Source organism: Heterodontus francisci, chromosome 8, assembly GCF_036365525.1.
Source record: "Heterodontus francisci isolate sHetFra1 chromosome 8, sHetFra1.hap1, whole genome shotgun sequence".
NCBI classification, from domain to species: Eukaryota; Metazoa; Chordata; class Chondrichthyes; order Heterodontiformes; family Heterodontidae; genus Heterodontus; species Heterodontus francisci.
Genome location: NC_090378.1, coordinates 107,650,898 through 107,671,727, shown reverse-complemented (window position 1 = coordinate 107,671,727; position 20,830 = coordinate 107,650,898). Strand labels below are relative to the sequence as shown.

The following is a 20,830-nucleotide window of genomic DNA, read 5'->3' as shown; positions in this document are numbered from 1 at the left end:
CAATGTCGCAGGACTTCATGTCGCGTTTGCAGACGTCTTTAAAGCGGAGACATGGACAGCCGATGGGTCTGATACCAGTGGCGAGCTCGCTGTACAATGTGTCTTTGGGGATCCTGCCATCTTCCATGCGGCACACATGGCCAAGCCATCTCAAGCGCCGCTGACTCAGTAGTGTGTATAAGCTGGGGATGTTGGCCACATACAACATACAAATACGTTATATTTCTAATAATACAAGCAGTTCAAATATCATGGTCAATCTTGATCATGACAGCAGAAGCAAGCACACTGTCTGTACAAGTTAGCTCTCCCTCCGTCCCCCCCATTCCTTGCATTGGTGACTTGGGCAGGTTTACACTGGGGTAACCGTTGACACAAAACCAGCACTTCAGGAGGTGGTGGTGCAACGTAAACACCACCAATCTAACATAATGTCCTTTAGGGAAGGAAATCTGCTGTCCTTACCTGGTCTGGCCTACATGTGACTCCAGACCCACAGCAATGTGGTTGATTCTTAAATGCCCTCTGAAATGGCCTAGCAAGCACTCAGTTCAAGGGCAATTAGGGATGGGCATTAAATGCTGGCCTAGCCAGCGATGTCCATATCCCATGAACGAATAAGGAAAAAAAAATAGTGGGTGCGTTACTGAACATGAGGGGTTAGTTACTTAGCACAGGGAGAAAAGTGCATAACACATAGTTTTTGTATGGTCACAGATATGTCCCCTAAGGACAGGGAAAAGGCTAGCTGATTCAGTAAGGCTGGTCCATATGGTTATCATGCAACTCATATGAACTCCACCCACATTCCACCTAACAACTCCACCAACTTGTTACACAATCTCCTCAGAGAGGCACAAAAATGGGAAAAGAAACCTGATGCCAATTTAAGGGGGAATAAAACTCTGAGAAACTCCTCTCCAAACTTCGAAGACACTCTTAAGTTCCAGGAGACCCAGTGACACGTCCTCCGATACATATCTTCCTCCGATAATAGTCATTTGGCCACTCAGAGGAACCTGTACAGCTCCCTTTTGAATGTCTGCAGTATATCTGTATCCACTGCACAACACAGCAGGGGAGTGTGGAAAGAGTTCATAACTCCAGAGGAGATACTGGCCTAACTCTGGGTGGGGTAGACCTAACACCAGGGAGTTACCAAATATCGAGGTGATATCTAATATGGGGAGGGGAAGAATTACTAAACACATAGGGGAACAATTACATGTCCATAATCACATAATATAGTGAGGGAGATGGAGTTACTTTACATGGGGGAAGACTTCCATAAGATGGCAGTGGGGTGAGAGTTACATAATAATATAGGGCTTAGAGTTACCTAAATTAGTGAAGGACTAACTAACACATGGGCAAGAATTACCTTACAAGGAAAAGAGCTACATAATACAGGAAGGATAGTTACATAATATTAGTGTTATCTCACATTTGGGGGGGCGGGGGAAGAGTGGGAGAGTTACCTAATATAGGGGAGATTTACATAACACGGGAAACAGTTACATTGCATAGGTGGGGAGATACTCAACATAGGAAGATGGAACCTCTTTTGGGAGGGGTAGAGTTAGCTAACAAAATTCGGTGTGCTCTCCCATTGCTTGCCACGAGTGCTGAACCATGAAAGCGAATTGCCTGGAGACAAATGGTCTAGGCGTACAAGCTTAATCTAAATTGGGGCTTTGCTGTCATTGAAGAAAGAGGAGAAAGTTCAGAGTGTCTTTCGCCCTTCTCTGCCTGGCCCCAAGGGATTATGTCCAGGTTGAAGCTGATATCCACCAGGACTGCAGGAATAGACAAGTGGGACAGATCCCCCTTATGTCTATCAATCAATACCTTCCAGATACCACCTTGAGCATGCACATTAGGTGGACATAAAATCACATCCCACTGGTTAGCGCACTGTTGAAGCTTGACATCAGAATGCAGTGTGTCTGTCAACACACTATCAGCTTTGAAATGCATCAATACTTTCAGAAACGCCTGAACAAAGACTCTGAGGTAGCCCAATTATGCCACCATTGATTAAGAAATCAAACAGGTTGGCGATCTTCGGCAACCTTGCCTATGACCTCTTTTGAGAGGTATCGGTTCAGTAAGTATAGATCTTGGAGCTGGAATACACATCAGATAAAATCCATGATTTGGGGTCATACTCCCATAGTTTCCAGCTTCTTAGTGAGGCACCAGGCCAAAGTACTCAAGGAAACAATGCAGGTTGGTGTCCCTGGAGCCTCATCATGCTGCAAGAGCTCTTCTGAAGCCATAATCTGCCCTACACATTGGGTGCAAGAGCAGTTTCTCTAGAATTCTCAGTCTGCTTATGAAAGGATCGTGCAGCTTTAAACAGGACTGTATCCCCATGACAACACATCATGCAAAACACTTTACTGTTTATATAGACGAGCAAGTGCAATTATAGGTGATCTATGAACATTTCCTCTGCTGCTAAGTACTGCATCTTTGAAACCTTAGTCCTAATAAATCTAAACTTGATCGTATAAAAACCAAATTGAACAAGTTTGTGCCACAACAGGTACTGCATTGGCTAAAACACAAAATTGCCTTTAATTTCAACCTGACGACTCTTATGGTGAGATTTTCTAAGATGAGCTGTTCAAGGATCAGAGTCTGCCCCACAATATTTCCTTTATACAGCTCTTCAAATTCATTCTGAAAGTATTTCTATCAATTTCGTGGAGGACTAAAAGGTTAAGGAACAGGTTGAATGGAAAATATTTGCTCCCAGTGGTGTAATCCACATTCAAACTATGTTCCCTATGTGGGATACATTTCCAGACTTTCTAGCTTGGGAATCACAGCAGACTGATAATTTTTTTTAATATTAGGAATTCAGCATAACAGTCTCCCTGGGACTGGTGTAAATCCAGCTGCTTTAATGGCTCAGTTTGTAAATGTGCTGCCCATTGTGGAACTGAAGCGTACAGAATAGGAAGGTTCCAGGTCTGTGCTGATCTCTGCAGGGACAGTGATAATGGGTGCTACAGTTATCAGAGCACCCCTGAACTGGGAAGGAAGCAAAATTCAGTTAGGATTCCTGCCCCTTGTCACTAGGCAGTGATTTCTTCTGGAGTGCGCTGTGATGCCTCCTGTGGCCCATCAATACCCAGTGATTTGCCTCATACAAGAGGAATGCCGACTTGGATGAGTTACAAGAGGGCTGTTTGTGTCTGTGAAGCATACTTCAGCAACGGGCAGTGTCTTCAGAAGAGGAATACCCAGAGGAAAAAGACATATTAAAAGCAGTAGGATAAAAGAACCAAGCATCAGTTTGCCATCATAACATGAAGGTCTACCAATTCCTCAGGAATGACTGAGAGAGGCCTCCAAAAGTCATGGCCAAATTGCACATCTTGTGTTGGCTCCATCAAAATATCTGGAGTCTGGAAACATTGAACAAAGTCCAGCCAGATGCATTACTGGAACTGTGTAAAGGCTGCTTCATTCCCTGGCATGTTATATTCCACTTGTACTGTGACAGCAACATAAGATTTTTTTTTGTTGGAAACCATTCAGTTGGAGTCCAGACACTTTTTTTTCAACTGGGGAATTTCCTTGTTGCGTTTGTTTCTGTGGTCATCAGATGAAGGAAGTTAACAATGGGAAAACTGGCTGCCTTCTTCCTTTGGTAACCCAATTCTCTTAAGGAATGTACACGACAGGTTGTGGGCTTCGTCCAAGATTGCCGAGTGTTGTAGGACTCAAGAGAAACCCACTTGCATTGATCTCCAGAAGGCATTCAACCTACATGCCTCATGCAAGCCTTCATGAAGGAGTAAAAGACCAGATCTTGGAGTTTATTCAGGATCTTACCTCAGTCCAAGATAGATGAGAGGCTCATAGATATTACCTTTCTCAAAAAAGGAGTGAGATGTGGCTGTCCAAAGTTACCTAACCTGGAAGATCAACTGGTGTTGACTGGTAATGAATTGGGGATGAACTGTTCCTTGTCCTTCCATTGTTTCGGCTGGGGAGGATGCACACTGAGTGTACAACTGGATGTTGGAACTTCTCTCTACTCTGAAACCCAACCTTACATCCAGCTGAGACTGACTTAAAGAATATTAACTTTCACTCTATTTTTCTCCGCAAGCTTTCTAGGTCTGACCTGAAATTAGTTTAGGGAAGTTTCAGCCTGCAGCCCGCTCATTGCAGGAAACTGCTTGTAATTAAGTATCCGTTCAGAAAACCCGTAAAGGTGTTTGGTGTGACTAATGGAAAATGTTACACAGCACATTGCTGCAGTTGACAGACTGCACTGATATGCTATCAGATCTGGGAGTGGATGCTGATTCTCGCTATTTAAAGTGCAAGAGTTCTTCAAAAATTTGTCGCTGTTTTCCACCTACTTTCCCCCACCCCCACGCCATAGGGGAAACTTGCTCCTTCAAAACAATATTTTTTAGCTGCGGCAATACAAATGTGTCCTTATAGGAAACCACGTACAGCATCCCTGTCTGCAGTTTAGGACTGACTCGCTTTAATACCGAGCTTGTGTTCTCCAGCTCTGTGCGCATGGTCCAAGTTAAACAGCTACAGTCTGCAGCTACATTATCCATTCGTTGTAGCATTTTAAAACTTCAATCATGTCTCCTCACAATCCTCTTCAATGGAAATAGGTTTGGTTCTTTGAGCGTGTCTTCATAAGTTAGAGTTCCAAATGCTGACTGACAGTGAACCCGTCATTGGGATGCTGCAGATCAAGGTGAGACTTGTGTACTGGCCTCTGTTACATTAGGGGAGTGCGGCTGATGGCATGTTGTACCACACTCGTAAACATAAACTAACTGGCTTCAATCATTCGATGAGCAGCAGAGACTCAGTTCTTCATGGGCTTTGTGAGCCGCCACTAGATTAATCAGCTTCGCTTAAAGCCCGCGAAATACAGGAAGCTGGTCTTGATAACTTCAGGATATCAGTTGTGTCAACAGCTCCCCAATGAACACATTGCAACCAATAATGGTGTTATTAAGAGTGCATACAAGCACAGATACATGGATCTGGATATTCCCAATCAGACATATGAAAAGCAGGGCTGTGTAGGTAATGAAACTGGGTTCGCATGGTCCATTGAGGCCTGAAAGTAAAAGCACCTTACAAGCTTCACATTACCATAGCCCCATCAGTTGTAGTTAGAGACACTTTTCACCAGAAAGTTATATGAGAAGCATCTAATATAAATGCCAGATACAAATAAAAACCTTCAATCTAGTTCTCCCACAATGACATGTGGAAGTATTGAACATTATGGGGTGATCTAATTGAAACAAAAGCAAAATAGTGCGGATGCTGGAAATCTAATTGAGTTGTTTAATAAGATTTGGTAGGGTAGATAGAGAGAAACTATGTCCTACGACGGCGGACTCCAGCACATGGGGGCACAGCCTTAAAATCAGAGTTAGGGCATTAACGGCTGATGCCAAGAAACACTTCTTCACAGAAAGGGTATTGCAAACCTGGAAATCTCTCCCCCAAAAAGCTGGTGAGGCTGGGAGTCAATTTAAAATTTCTAAACTGAGATGGATTGATTTTTGTTATCCCAGGGTATTAAGAGTCCGGAGCCAAGATGGGTAGTTGGAGTTAAGATACTGATCGGCCATGATCTAATTGAATGGTGAAACAAGCTCACAGGGCTGAATTGCCTCCTTCTGTTCTTACGTAACAATGAGCTGATTGTCAGGGAAGCTGCTGCATTTTCTTCAACTGAATCGGAAAATGAAGTTAAACTGTAGTTCAGCATCGTAGACACTGCTGTAGAACACACTGATGTTTAATGAGAGCAATGCTTTTCATTACTGGCCTGTACAAACAGCAGGTGCCGCATTCGCTTGTATTAAATGACATCTAAGCTGCTGCTTTGACAGCGAGTTGGATCACGTCTTGTTCTGGTGCTGCAATGCAATGAAATCTGCCTAAAATTACTCCATGTGGGGTAGACTTCAAGTGTTTTGATGAGCTTACACCAATGATTCTCAAAGTGTGGTCCACGTGCTGGTCCAAAATACAAGTTACTGACGCGCAACGTCACAGCCAAGGGCATACGAGAAAACAGGCCAGAACACTCATCGCCAGCACTCGCATGCCGTCACACAATCGGACTGCTTCCTGCTTGTGTGGCATGAGTTGTCATAAGTGCAACAACAACAATGTAGTTTTATCAGCTTTTTGTTACTGTTACAACATACAACTGCAAGATTAGATTTTCAACACTTGTGGGGCTGGAAACAAGAGAAACCGCGCTGAATGTGGAGCCCAACATGAGACTGAAGCTCTCCAGCTTGGAACCAGACATCACTTTGTTGGCATCTCATCAAAAGCAGCACCATTCTTCCCATTAATTCTGATTTTTATTTTTTGCAATGGCAAGCGAAAGTGGGTAGGGTAGTACTGGTAGGTGGTCTGCAGGGTCTTTTGCCCCAACTAAGTGGTCCGTGGACAAAAAGGTTTGAGAACCACTGGCTTATGCCATCTTTCCAAAGTTAGGACAGCCTCTGCCCACAGAAGTATTGGCAAGGCGTACTCCCCCAGCTCTGCTCTCCTCCCCCCACCCCCCTGAGTCTGTATCATTATTTACAGCAGTTTCGCAGGAGTGGGTCAGCATTTCCAGGGAATTCCCAGTAGTGTGTCAGTATTTACAGGGGCTTCAGATGATATGTTTGGGGGTGAGGTTTCTATTCACAAGTGGGCTGTTAAATGGACAAAGGAAAATCTAACCTGGGAGATCTCTTCTGCACAAGTGTGTCTCCTGACAGGATAACCAAGCAGAGGCACTGGCAGCAGTGATGGAGCTATCTGTTGAATGGATTCTGCTATCTGAATAATAGAAGATGAAAGGAGCAAGAGGAAAGTCGAGAATGATTACAAAAACATAGTTCAAGAAATTATATTGGATATTTAAGAGATTATTTATTTTTGTTCTCCATCATGATACCTCAGGATGTAAATCCTGTCATATACTTTGCACCATGCAGGATCACTATTCTCTCCTGTGCCATACAGCCAACAAGTGTGAGGCAGCCACTTGGAGTGGAACTCAATCCACTACCTGCGGAACCCTAATAACCTTGCTTGATAGTTATTACAGAACAAAATCATTGGTACCATGGTTAATATATTAATTCCTAAATGAATATAGTACCATTTTATGTCCTTTAAAATGAATTGTTGTGGGGCAGGGGGAGGACATTCTCTTTCAGTTGACACCAATTTTCCTCCAGGATGCTGTTACACTAATTCATTTCAAGGGTGCATGTTATACAGTTTGGTGAAGGTGACCTCTGATTTATTTAGAAAGACAACGTTTGCATTTATATCCTGCTTTTCATATCCACTGGACGTCTCAAGGTGCTTTACAGCCAAAGCAGTACCTTTGAAGTGTAGTCACAGTTGCACTGTAGGAAATGCAGCAGCCAATTTGTGCACAGCAAGCTCCCACAAACAACAATGTGATAATGACCAGATAATCTGTTTTTGTGATGTTGATTGAGGGGTGAATATTTGCCAGGACACCAAGCAGAACTCCCCTGTTGCTCTTCAGAATAGTGCTATGGGATCTTTTATGTCCACCTGAGAGAGCAAACGGAGTCTTGGTTTAATGTCTCATCGGGAAAATGGTATCTCTGACAGTGCAATACTCCCTCAGTACTGCACTGCTGCATTGGAGTGTCAGCTTTGATTTTTGTGTTCATTACAACATTGTTCCTACATGTTTCTAATTCGTTTTCAGCTCTCCTCTGTGATGAAACTGTTGGAAAATGCCATATTTGGATTAGACCTCCTGAAGTTACATTCCGTTACAACCAAACTTGTCAAGCGTATTGAAAAATTGGAAGAGGTAAGAATCATCTTATTGTATGTTCACTGCTCAGTTCAAATGTCTTCCACTTCTCTCTCCTGAAAACAATAACTTACACTGGGGCACAGTTCATGGAAGCTGACTATCCTCTGGTACCTTGTCCTAGTACATACTCTTCATGTGTGAAAATAGGACAATGAACGCCAGAAGCATGTTCAACCATGAGGGGCCTTACAGCAAGCCCAATCCTGGAGCCTCCACATGCTAATGCCACAGAACAGTCTCTAACAGAAGGAAATCAAAGGGAGAATCACTCAGACTGCACTTTCAGACCTTATAATGGTAGGCTTTAGAACTAAAGTGAATACACAGAAACAGGCCATTTGGCCCAACTGCTCTGTGTGGGTGTTTATGCTCCACGCAAGCCTACGCCCACCTTACATCATATCCTATCACTCTATTTCTCTCCCTCATGCACTTACCTGACTTCCCCTAAAATGTATCTATGCTATTCACTTTAATCACCCCATGTGGCAGCAAGATCCACGTTCTCATTCCACTAAAGAATGATACTGGAGGTGATCTGGGGCAGGGCACTTGGCTGAACCAGGGGAAAATTGAGGCAGTTAGGCAGGGAAGGACAGGGGTGACAGAGCCGCAGAGAAACTACAGCTTTCGTTTTGTTGGAACCATGGAGAACAGTCCTCTGAACCTTTAATCATTCACTGCTTCTCACCACACACTGCGAGTTCAGGATTCACCGACAGAGGAAAGCTGTCCAACTGTCATCCATTGTTTCATTCATGACTCAGAAACACAAGAAATGCTTTTCCTAGTGACGCACACACATGAAAAGATTGCTCAGTACTTTGCCAGGCCACATCTTATTTTCCTTTTCCTTCTGTTGTGTGACTGACCGCTGGACCACTGGAACAAGCTGGCACAGAGTTACGGAAAATCCTGGGCAACCTCCCCACTCTGTTCAAGAACAATCAGGCAGTGACCTGAGAGTTCAGCAGCACTTTCTTCCACAATTAAAACCTGCAATTCCAGACCACATTCCTGAATGACAATTTGAATCACGGTTCCATATTCTCCACTGCTCTTATACACAGCTTTTGCATAGGGATCTGGTCGAGTTGCAGATAATATTGTACTTTGCAAAGCTGCAGACGAGTAATCCGTTTGATCTGAAATGAATCAGCATGAAAATCTGTAAAATATTCAGAATCTTTACATGCCCTACCCATATTGTTCTATTATTATACCCAGTAACACGCATTGAGAGGATACTGTCATTTATATAGTGCCTCATCAACTCACTTCATTATTGTCATGTAAGCAAACATGGCAGCCGTTTTGTGCATTCTGCACAGCAGGATCCCACAGACAGCAGTAAGATGAATGCTCCGTTTTTTTTGTGATGTTTGTTGGGGGGAGGGGAATGCTGCTCATCTTCGACAATAGTAGCACTATGGATTCTTATACATCCATTTGAACCACAAGAAGGGGAAAAGATGATCTTGGTTTCCTAAATTCCCATAAGTTTTACTGTTTAATTATAATGAATAATTAAACTCAAAATGAAATGTTAAAGGTTAGAATTCATCATTTTAAAATGGTGACTATATCACTTCTGCAGCTCTGGTATAATTATCCCTTTTCTCTCATTCCTGAAAACAACACTCTGTCTTAACTCCCCATGTGCAACGCCATGGAAGACTGTTTCATTGTTGTATCATATATACATGAGTGCTATTAGCAGCAATAACACGCAGCTTCCACAGTGCAGACTGCGACACCGACCACTCCCTGGTGTGCAGCAAGGTTAGACTCAGAGCAAAGAAGTTGCATCATTCCAAGCAGAAGGGCCACCCGCGCATCAACACGAGCAGAATTTCTCACCCACAGCTGTTACAAAAATTTCTAAATTCACTTCTAACAGCCCTTCAAAACACTCCCACAGGGGATGCTGAGACCAAGTGGGCCCACATCAGAGACGCCATCTATGAGTCAGCTTTGACCGCCTACGGCAAAAGTGCGAAGAGAAATGCAGACTGGTTTCAATCTCATAATGAAGAGCTGGAACCTGTCATAGCCGCTAAGCGCATTGCACTGTTGAACTACAAGAAAGCCCCCAGCGATTTAACATCCGCAGCACTTAAAGCAGCCAGAAGCACTGCACAAAGAACAGCCAGGCGCTGCGCGAACGACTACTGGCAACACCTATGCAGTCATATTCAGCTGGCCTCAGACACCGGAAACATCAGAGGAATGTATGATGGCATGAAGAGAGCTCTTGGGCCAACCATCAAGAAGATCGCCCCCCTCAAATCTAAATCAGGGGACATAATCACTGACCAACACAAACAAATGGACCGCTGGGTTGAGCACTACCTAGAACTGTACTCCAGGGAGAATGCTGTCACTGAGACTGCCCTCAATGCAGCCCAGCCTCTACCAGTCATGGATGAGCTGGACATACAGCCAACCAAATCAGAACTCAGTGATGCCATTGATTCTCTAGCCAGTGGAAAAGCCCCTGGGAAGGACAGCATTACCCCTTAAATAATCAAGAGTGCCAAGCCTGCTATACTCTCAGCACTACATGAACTGCTATGCCTGTGCTGGGACGAGGGAGCAGTACCCCAGGACATGCGCGATGCCAATATCATCACCCTCTATAAAAACAAAGGTGACCGCGGTGACTGCAACAACTACCGTGGAATCTCCCTGCTCAGCATAGTGGGGAAAGTCTTTGCTCGAGTCGCTCTGAACAGGCTCCAGAAGCTGGCCGAGCGTGTCTACCCTGAGGCACAGTGTGGCTTTCGTGCAGAGAGATCGACCGTTGACATGCTGTTCTCCCTTCGTCAGATACAGGAGAAATGCCGTGAACAAGAGATGCCCCTCTACATTGCTTTCATTGATCTCACCAAAGCCTTTGACCTCGTCAGCAGACGTGGTCTCTTCAGACTACTAGAAAAGATTGGATGCCCACCAAAGCTACTAAGTATCATCACCTCATTCTATGACAATATGAAAGGCACAATTCAACATGGTGGCTCCTCCTCAGAGCCCTTTCCTATCCTGAGTGGCGTGAAACAGGGCGGTGTTCTCGCACCCACACTTTTTGGGATTTTCTTCTCCCTGCTGCTTTCACATGCGTTCAAGTCCTCTGAAGAAGGAATTTTCCTCCACACAAGATCAGGGGGCAGGTTGTTCAACCTTGCCCGTCTAAGAGCGAAGTCCAAAGTACGGAAAGTCCTCATCAGGGAACTCCTCTTTGCTGACGATGCTGCTTTAACATCTCACACTGAAGAGTGCCTGCAGAGTCTCATCGACAGGTTTGCGGCTGCCTGCAATGAATTTGGCCTAACCATCAGCCTCAAGAAAACAAACATCATGGGGCAGGATGTCAGAAATGCTCCATCCATCAATATTGGCGACCACGCTCTGGAAGTGGTTCAAGAGTTCACCTACCTAGGCTCAACTATCACCAGTAACCTGTCTCTAGATGCAGAAATCAACAAGCGCATGGGAAAGGCTTCCACTGCTATGTCCAGACTGGCCAAGAGAGTGTGGGAAAATGGCGCACTGACACGGAACACAAAAGTCCGAGTGTATCAGGCCTGTGTCCTCAGTACCTTGCTCTATGGCAGCGAGGCCTGGACAACGTATGTCAGCCAAGAGCGACGTCTCAATTCATTCCATCTTCGCTGCCTCCGGAGAATACTTGGCATCAGGTGGCAGGACCGTATCTCCAACACAGAAATCCTCGAGGCGGCCAACATCCCCAGCTTGTACACACTACTGAGTCAGCGGCGCTTGAGATGGCTTGGCCATATGAGCCGCATGGAAGATGGCAGGATCCCCAAAGACACATTGTACAGCGAGCTCGCCACTGGTATCAGACCCACCGGCCGTCCATGTCTCCGCTATAAAGACGTCTGCAAACGCGACATGAAATCCTGTGACATTGATCACAAGTCGTGGGAGTCAGTTGCCAGCGTTCGCCAGAGCTGGCGGGCAGCCATAAAGACGGGGCTAAAATGTGGCGAGTCGAAGAGACTTAGCAGTTGGCAGGAAAAAAGACAGAGGCGCAAGGGGAGAGCCAACTGTGCAACAGCCCCGACAAACAAATTTCTCTGCAGCACCTGTGGAAAAGCCTGTCACTCTAGAATTGGCCTTTATAGCCACGCCAGGCACTGCTTCACAAACCACTGACCACCTCCAGGCGCGTATCCATTGTCTCTCGAGATAAGGAGGCCCAAAAGAATTAGCAGCAATAAGGTGCTTAATTCTACAAAACAAGAGAAATAAAATTAGTTAACATGCGACAACATGCATCAATGGTGTATTAATGTATGTAGGGTTGTTACAGGAGTGTACATGGGAGCCATTGACACGGTTGATCACACCCTTCTCCAATGCCTCTCCATCGTCGTCCAGCTGGGTGGGCCTGCACTTGTTTGGTTTCATTTTTATCGATTTAATTGTCGCCAGAGAATCCCCTGCAATGGCTTCTTTTTCTGCTCCCACACCATTCCCTTTGGTGTACCCAAGGATCTATCCTTGACCCCCTCCTATTTCACATTTACATGCTTCCCTCAACAACATAATCCAAAAACACAATGCTAGTTTTCACATCTACACTAACAACACCCAGCTCTACCTTACCAACTCCTCTCTCTACTCCTCCACTGTTGCTAAATTGTCAGACTGCTTTTCGACATTCAGTACTGGATGAGCAAAACGTATCTCCAATTAAATATTGGGAAGACCAAAATTATGGTCTTTGGTCTCAGCAAAACAAACACTACTCCCTAGCCACCGACTCCATCCCTCTCCCTGGCAACTGCCTGAGGCTGAAGCAAATTTTTGGCAACCTTGGTGTGATATTTGACCCTGAGATGAGCTTCCAACCACATATCTGCTGCATCACTAAGACCGCTTATTTCCACTTCTGTCACATTTTTAAAAAATTCTTCCATGGGATGTGGGTGTTGCTGGCAAGGCCAGCATTTGTTGTCCATCCCTAATTGGCCTGGACAACTGAATGGCTTGCTAGGCTATTTCAGAGGGCATTTAAGAGTCAGCCACATTGCTGTGGGTCTGGAGTCACATGTAGGCCAGACCAGTAAGGTCAGCAGATTTCCTTGCCTAAAGGACATTAGTGAGTCAAATGGGTTTTTACAACAATCGCCGATAGTTTCATGGTACCATTACTGAGGCTAGCTTTCAATTCCACATTTTTCATTAATCAATTGAATTTATTAATTGATTGGAATTTAAATTCCACCACCTGCCATGGTGGGATTTGAACCCATGTCCCCAGGACATTAACCTGGGCCACTGCATTACTAGTTCAGTGACATTGCCTGACTTCGCCCCGGCTCAACTCGTCTGCTGCTGAAACCCTCAACCATGCCTTTGTTACCTCCAGACTTCATCATTCTAATGCCTGGCCGGCCTCCCATGTTCTACCCTCTGAGGTCATCGAAAACTCTGCTGCCTGTATCCTTACTTGCACCAAGTCTGACTCACCCACCACTCCTGTGTTCATTGACCTACACTGGCTCCCAGTTAAGCAGCACCTCGATTTTAAAATTCTCATCCTTGCTTTCAAATCCCTCCATGTCTCTGTAATCCCTCCAGTCCATAACCCTCTGCGATATCTATGCTCTTCTAATTCCAGCCTCTTCAGACACTCCTTAGAACCTATTACTTTGACCAAGCTTTTGGGCATCTGCTCTGATATCTCTTTATGTGACTCAGGTGTCATATTTTGTTTATAATGTTCCTGTGAAGAGTTTTGGGACATTTTATTATTTTAAAGGTGCTATATAAACACTAGTTGTTGTTGTTATACCCAGAATCCAGTGTATGTAAGTCTTTCTTCCAGCACACATTTTGTTCCTCACACTTAGATGTTATAGTTTGGGTGTCTCAAAATTACAAATACAGCAACAAATCACAATTATACAAAAATACTAATGACCTATTAAAGCAAACAGTCGCAAAAACAAGCAATAAAAGAAAAGTGGAACCAATTAAATCGCTCAAAAATTTTTTGAAAATTTTTCAACAGAGATTTTGCTTTATCTTTAAATGGAAGGGATTCAGCACTGAAAGTATTCTTCCTAACAGAAGAAAGATGCAAAAAATTTGCAAGAAAATTTTCAAACTTTACTCATACATTGCCAGATTTTTGTTTGAAATATTTGCAGGTCGATACTTGTTCTACAATTCAGTCTCTCAGCAAACACTTCCTGTGCCTAATGCAAATATCCTGACTTGGAACTATATCACCGTTCCTTCACTGTCGCTGGGTCAAAATCCTGGAACTCCCTTCCTAACAGCACTCTGGGTGTACCTACACCACATGGACTGCAGCGATTCAAGAAGGCAGCTCACCACCACCTTGTCAAGGGCAATTATGGATGGGCAATAAATGCGGTCCTAGCCAGCGATGTCCACATCCCATGATTGAACAAAAAAAAACAACCATTTCCACAAACAAGGACAGCTTCCAATAAACCAAAACATGACCATATGCTTGTAGCAATCTGGGAGGTAGTATGCCCTGGATGAACAATAAATCCCTTATGTTGCTCAGAGATTCACTGTAAATAGTCAACATTAAACATGGACCTCACTGACTGTGACTAACCATCTATCTCAGCTAAAAAGTACCAACTGGAGTTGAGAAATATGAAATTAGACAAAGCAATAATCAGCTTACAGTAGAAAGGCAAGTAACAATGTTTAAGTCGACTTAAAAATCTGCATCAAACTAATGAGTCAGAAGTGTTAATAATTATATATGTCTGTAAGAAAAGATTATGTGATATGTAAATGCACTGGAGGCAGTACAGAGCAGGTTTACTAGACTGATACCTGGAATGGGCGGGCTGTCTTACGAGGAAAGCTTGGACAGGCTAGGCTTGTATCTGCTGAAATGTAGAAGAGTAGGAGGCGACCTGATTGAAACATGTAAGATCCTGAGGGGTCTTGACAGGGTGGATGTGGAAAGGATGTTTCCCCTTGTGGTAGAACTAGGTGGGTCACTGTTTAAAAATAAGGGGTCACCCATTTAAGACAGAGATGAGGAGCAATTTTTTTCTCTCAGAGGATCATGAGTCTTTGGAATTCTCTTCCTCAAAAGCCGTTGGGAGCAGAGTCTTTGAATAATTTTAAGGCAGAGGTAGATAGATTCTTGATAAGCAAGGGGGTAGAAGGTTATTGGAAGTAGCTGGAAATGTGGAGTACTCAGTTCAGCCATGAACGTATTGAACGGTGGAGCAGGCTCGAAGGGCCAAGTGGCCTACTCCTGCTCCTAACTTGTATGTTCATAACTTAGTTGTTCACAATGTCTATCCCCTTGTCACTGAGACATAACAACTGAACTAAGTTAGTGAACAGGGAGGAGGCTCCAATTTTTCTCTGCCTGTCAGATGGAGTCTGCATATGGCAATGCCAGTAAACACAAACTCCTTTTATATCCTGGCTGAAATGCCAGCTGCAACAGGCTCCTACCTCCCAGTCTGTCAGAGATTTCAAATGGATAGAGAGGCAAGTGAGCTCAGTTCTAAGAAGTATCACCCTAAACATGCATGTCGGTGGAAAAGGAGCATACTTGCTGACCATATGGGATTACTGTTGCTTAAACCAGGTCCAGGGAGATATTTCTGGCAGTCCTGTAACCAGCTCTCCGACAGAAACGAGACTTAATAGTTTCTGAATGTGTTTCAACTCCCATTCAAAAGTCGCCCACTTATCCTGATCTAGGTTCAAAGTAACAGCTGTTAATACAAACAGCTGCTCAAGTAAAATGGTGCACATGGGCAGTTGTCGTCAATCAGGGCTTGTAACTTTCTTTTGGTTGCATTTGTATCAAGAGAAGGAAATAGTGGGGCAGAAGTGGGTCGTGTAGAGCAGAGAAAGTTAAGGGAAAATCTAAAAGCAGTGGGTTTTTTTTGAGGGTATTTCTGTTGGTTGATCTAACCTAGGATCCATGTTAAATGGGCACTGTCATTTTGAAACCATGTTAAAGGGACACTCAATGAAACTAGAGCAAAACCAGAGGCCATCAATATGAAATAGTCACCATGAAATCCAATAGGCAATTCAGAAGAAACCTCTTTACCAAGAAAATGATGAGAATGTGGAACCCGCTACCACAGGGAGTAGTTGAGGTGAATAGTATAGAAGCATTTAAGGGGAAGTTGAATAAACATATGAGGGAGATGGAATTAGAGGGTTATGTTGACAAGAGTTAGAGGAGGAAGGGTAGGTGGAGGCTCGAGTGGAGCATAAAAACAGGCATGGACTGTTTTTTTGCTGTATATTCTATGTAAATTAGTACTATAAGGATAAATGGGGAGATTAAATCAAATGTTTGCCTGCAAAAGATTATTAAAATGTGGAAAGTATTAATGAAAGTGGCTGAGAAAATTAGCGGAACCCTTGGTGAGGAACAATATTCAGGGATATAGTGAAAGAACAGAGACATGGGATTAGACAGCTCTGATGTGGCGCTAGCACTAGCACAAGCAAGGATGGGCTGAATAGCTTCATTTCTGTGTTGATATGTTTATGATTCCGTGAAATATTTAATCGTTGGCCTGCACAGGTTGGTTAAAAACTCAGATAGCACCCACAGCCTGAATGGCGCCTTTTTGAGTTTGCAGGTGACCATGTGGAAAGAAACCAGCTTGAGCTGAATCTCCGTGTCATCCGAGGATTAGTGCTTTACTGAGACTAGACCATTATGTGGCATCAGACAAGCTCTCCTTCCCCACTGTACCAGTACAAAGCTTCCATTTCCCAGAATAGCTGGCCTTTTTGTCCTCTCTAAATGAGATTGGCAATTTGATGCCAATTAGTATTAATTATCGGTTCCTGTTGTACTGTGCACTCACACCTTCTCGCGTGTAGTTTGGGTCTGACCACGAAATGCTGCTATTAACCTTTCAGTATAGTACTCACGAGCCTTTAACAACAATTTGTATTTATATAGCAGCCTTAACTTTAAAAAGTCGCACAGTGCTTCATAGGAGCATTATAAAACAAAATTTGACATCAAGTCACGTAAGGATCTGTTAGGACAGATGACAAAAGCTTGGTCAAAGAAGTTTTAAGGAACATCTTAAAGGAGGAAAGTGAGGTCGAGAGGTGGAGTGGTTTGACACTTTGTAATAACCTTGCAATCAGACTTGCACAGTATTTTCACTCTTTCATACCGCATATCTTGTTGCCTGGCTCTGTCCAAGCCCCTTTACAGCCTTGAGATAATCCACGGAGTCTCCAAACTGTAGTCCATAGACCAAATGTGGCCCTTGGTCCCAGGAAACTTTGTGATTTCTTTACTCTATGACACAGAATGCAAATTCTGTGGGCCAAGAGTTTTGGAAAAGGCTGTTCTTAGCAATGTTGACTCATTGGTGGATAACTCCTAAATCAGAAAAGAAAGACCCATCGTACCTTTCATAATCTCAGGACGCTCCAGTGTGCTATACAGCCAATGAACAGTTTCAAATTTAGTCATTGTTGTCATGTAGGAAACATGGCAACCAATTTGTGCCCAGCAAGCTCCCACAAACAGCAATGAAATAAAGGGTTCTGATGAAAGGTCATAGACCTGGAACGTTAACTCTGCTTCTCTCTCCACAAATGCTGCCAGACCTGCTGAGTATTTCTAGCATTTCTTGTTTTTATTTCAGATTTCCAGCATCTGCAGTATTTTGCTTTTAATTTAATGAAATAAAGGACTTTAGTGATGTTTATTGAGGGATAAATATTAGGTAAGATACTGGAAGAACTCCCTTGCTCTTCTTTGAATAGTGCCATGAAATGTTTTAATGTACACTTGTAATACACTTGTCTACTCCCACATGAAGATTCTTCCAGGGAAAATATACAGAATGAACAGATCTCATCCAAAAATATCAACAATAACTGGGTCTTTAAACAGATGGCTCTCGACACACAGCAACAGAACAGGTGCAGAATGGAGGTGTGAAAAGATGATGCTGGTTGTGTTTACAGGGTATGACAAGAGTGTTAAGATGACATATTGAATATTAAAGGCTCATGAACACTACAGGACCTGATGGCAGGTTCTCCAGATAAGTTAATACCCTAATTATACTGCAGTATATCACAGGCACCTTCAATAGTGCTTGTGAATGGGCAGCCATGTTCATAATATTCACACTATCAAGCCAAAGACCTCCACACATGTGCACTTTCTGAGATAGGTTCAACAGACTAATTGCCAGTGAAATTCTTGATGAGATAGTAAATTCTTCAGTAGCACTACAGTTTTAAAGAAAGTGCTGAAGAGGGTCCTCAAAACTATTTTTAAATCTTAAGGTTTAATGAGTCAGCTATGCATCACCTTTGCGATACTGTAGCTGGCATAGGCACTTGTTTAAAAGCCAACAACCAGTTCTTGGGGTCTAAGGATCAAAGTGCAGGAATTGAGGGCACAGTAGCCGAGTGGTTATAGTGCTAGACTAAGAACTGAGAGGTCAGGAACTTAAATCACACCCTGGCAAGTTGCAAAACTGTATTCAACAAAATAAGGTCTTTTAAGGGGTAAGTAAGCAGGGAAAGAAAATAATGAAAGCTGCTGGATTTGTGTAAACACTGCCTGTTAATCATTATTGCTAATGTGCCTATGGATATTTTTCTATGATAAGAGTGCTTTATAGCCACAAGTAGTTGTTGTCTCACAGAAGTAAACATAGCAAAAGCAGAAGAAAGGGCCAACCAATAAAGAACAGAGAAATGAGGGAAGACAGACTGGCAGACTGAGCAGAGTGGCTAACTGATCTCCCTTTCTCCCCAGGCATCTACTATAAACACCTCCATGGGGGACAGGCCCATCACTGGCAATGCCAACAAGATTCAGAGTAAAACAGAGAAGAAGGAAAACTGCACAACTCCCCGCAAAAGCATCAAGGAAGAAATGATTGACATGAGCACAAACTTCCTACAGAGAGACGCTGCAGCCACCTACTCCCAGTCTGAGGTAAGAGAACAAGCCAAATGGGCAAACAAAAGCAGAAAGACATCTGGGTCCCATTTATATCCCTTTCGTCAGTTTGAAAAGCAGCTGAAGCAGAAAAAGATCCAAGAAGACAATTAAGCAGAAAAATAGTTACGACTAAATAATTTGAGCTGTTCCAACTGTTGGAAGCAGGTCTCGTTTGCAAAAGCTCTTGCTGCGTCTCCACTCAGCATGAGAGGTCTGGCCTGCGAGTCACAAATGCATGGGTGGAAACTCCAAGCTTTATAAAAAAAAAACTAACTTTTTTATTGTGAGTATTTGTGCTCATCAAATTCAAGGATGGATAATACTGGGGAATTGGTACCCAATTCCACCAAACATCCCCAAGGCAGGTTCACATTGGGGGTTGTTTAGCTTGGACGACAGTGCCCGTGTGCTGCTTCTCCATGTTTACACAGCTTAATCTAGCTCACCGATCCTGGAGACAAAATTTTTCATGGATCTGTGAGTCTGTGGCCAGGATCGGAGAGCTGGGTTTAGCTGTGTAAATACAAGGAGCCAAAGGACAGGTGCCAGCATCCTGCAAGTCCAACTCAAAGTTCCAGCGTCAAAAGAGCTCCAGTCAGCTGTCGCCCATACAAGAATAAAGCTTCCTCAATGCCGCCCCGATAATGAGTTTCAGCCTCTGGAAAAAGCACCTCCCGCCAGCATCAGCAACTGCCAGTTTTCCATTTCCTACATTATTCTTAGCATGCTTGCTCATTGGTGTCAGATTAGGGAGAGCTTTGTGTTGTGGGCTCAATGCTCACTGGGAACAGAACTGAGACTGCTCAAACTCATTTCAGCTTAGGAAGGGCTCTCAACAACCAGCCAACAAATCTAATCAGCCCTAGCTGTTTTCAACCAGATTCCAGTGGGCAAAGAGCTGAGTCTGTAAGTCTTAACACAGCAGGCTGAACATTAAGGGCAGAATTTGTGGGCCCCGGCGAAGTGGACAGGGGCCTGAAAATACTGGCCAGCCCGGCATGCCAGTTTCCCAACCCTGTTCTTGGCATTGATCATTTGGCCGAGGGGGTTCGGGACCAGCAGGACGACCCACCCCCACGAGGTGGACAGGTTCATTGAGAGCCTTGTTAAGGGCATTGACAGTCGGTTTCCAGTTTCCCAATGTGACAGGGGAGGGGCAGTTTAACTGCCTGGAGGTGGACACTCAGCAACAGGCTGTGTTGCCAGCACTCCAGGCAGGCCTACCAGCCCTCCCTGCCTGGATACAGGTGCAGCCAAAGGTTGCCCTTTAGAGGGATTTCCCCACTCCAGCCCCCTGCACCCTCAACATAGTGGTGGCCTGGCTGCTTTTTCTGTTTCTCATTTAGAAAGAACAAAGAACGTACAGCACAGGAACAGGCCATTCGGCCCTCCGAGCCTGTGCCGATCTTGATGCCTGTCTAAACTAAAACCTTCTGCACTTCCGGGGTCTGTATCCCTCTATTCCCATCCTATTCATGTATTGTCAAGGTGCCTCTTCAACGTCGCTATCGTACCTGCTTCCACCACCTCCCCAGCAGCAAGTTCCAGGCATTTTTTAAAAAGATGTGAGGGTGCCTCCACGTTGAAGCACCCTCTCAGTTACTTTTCTTTTACTGCATCCTGCTGCTTCTCTCAGATTGAAAGGCCTTCTATTAGCCCTCCAGCTTTGACAGCCCGCCTGTCACCCTGAATTGGACAGAAAACCTGTCTCCATGCGAATTAAGGAGGCACCCTGATCAAAATCCCAAAGAGTGACTGTTTACCCCGGTGGAGGGTTCAGGACCAGGAAACATTCCCGACTTTTCTGTCCTCAAAGTGAAAGTTCAGCCCGAAGTTTCTGTGTTGTTAAAATATGATATGATTCCAGCGATGGGGGAGATATGGTAGGGGGAGAAAAATTTGAAAAACAGTAAGGAGAAGGAGTGAGGGAGGACAGGAATTCCCTTGGGATATTGGAATGG

At 44.1% G+C, this 20,830-nt stretch overlaps 1 protein-coding gene across 3 annotated transcripts in view; it reads left to right on the top strand.

Annotated features, from left to right (window-relative positions):
* The window catches only part of olfml2ba (olfactomedin-like 2Ba), a 96,292-nt gene that overhangs the window by 38,151 nt on the left and 37,311 nt on the right, over positions 1-20,830 (top strand). For all 3 annotated transcript variants that reach the window (XM_068037877.1, XM_068037879.1, XM_068037876.1), the window contains exons 3-4: positions 7,760-7,867; positions 18,681-18,863. In XM_068037877.1, coding sequence (XP_067893978.1) covers positions 7,760-7,867; positions 18,681-18,863 — 291 coding nt within the window. The remainder of the gene's footprint in view (positions 1-7,759; positions 7,868-18,680; positions 18,864-20,830) is intronic.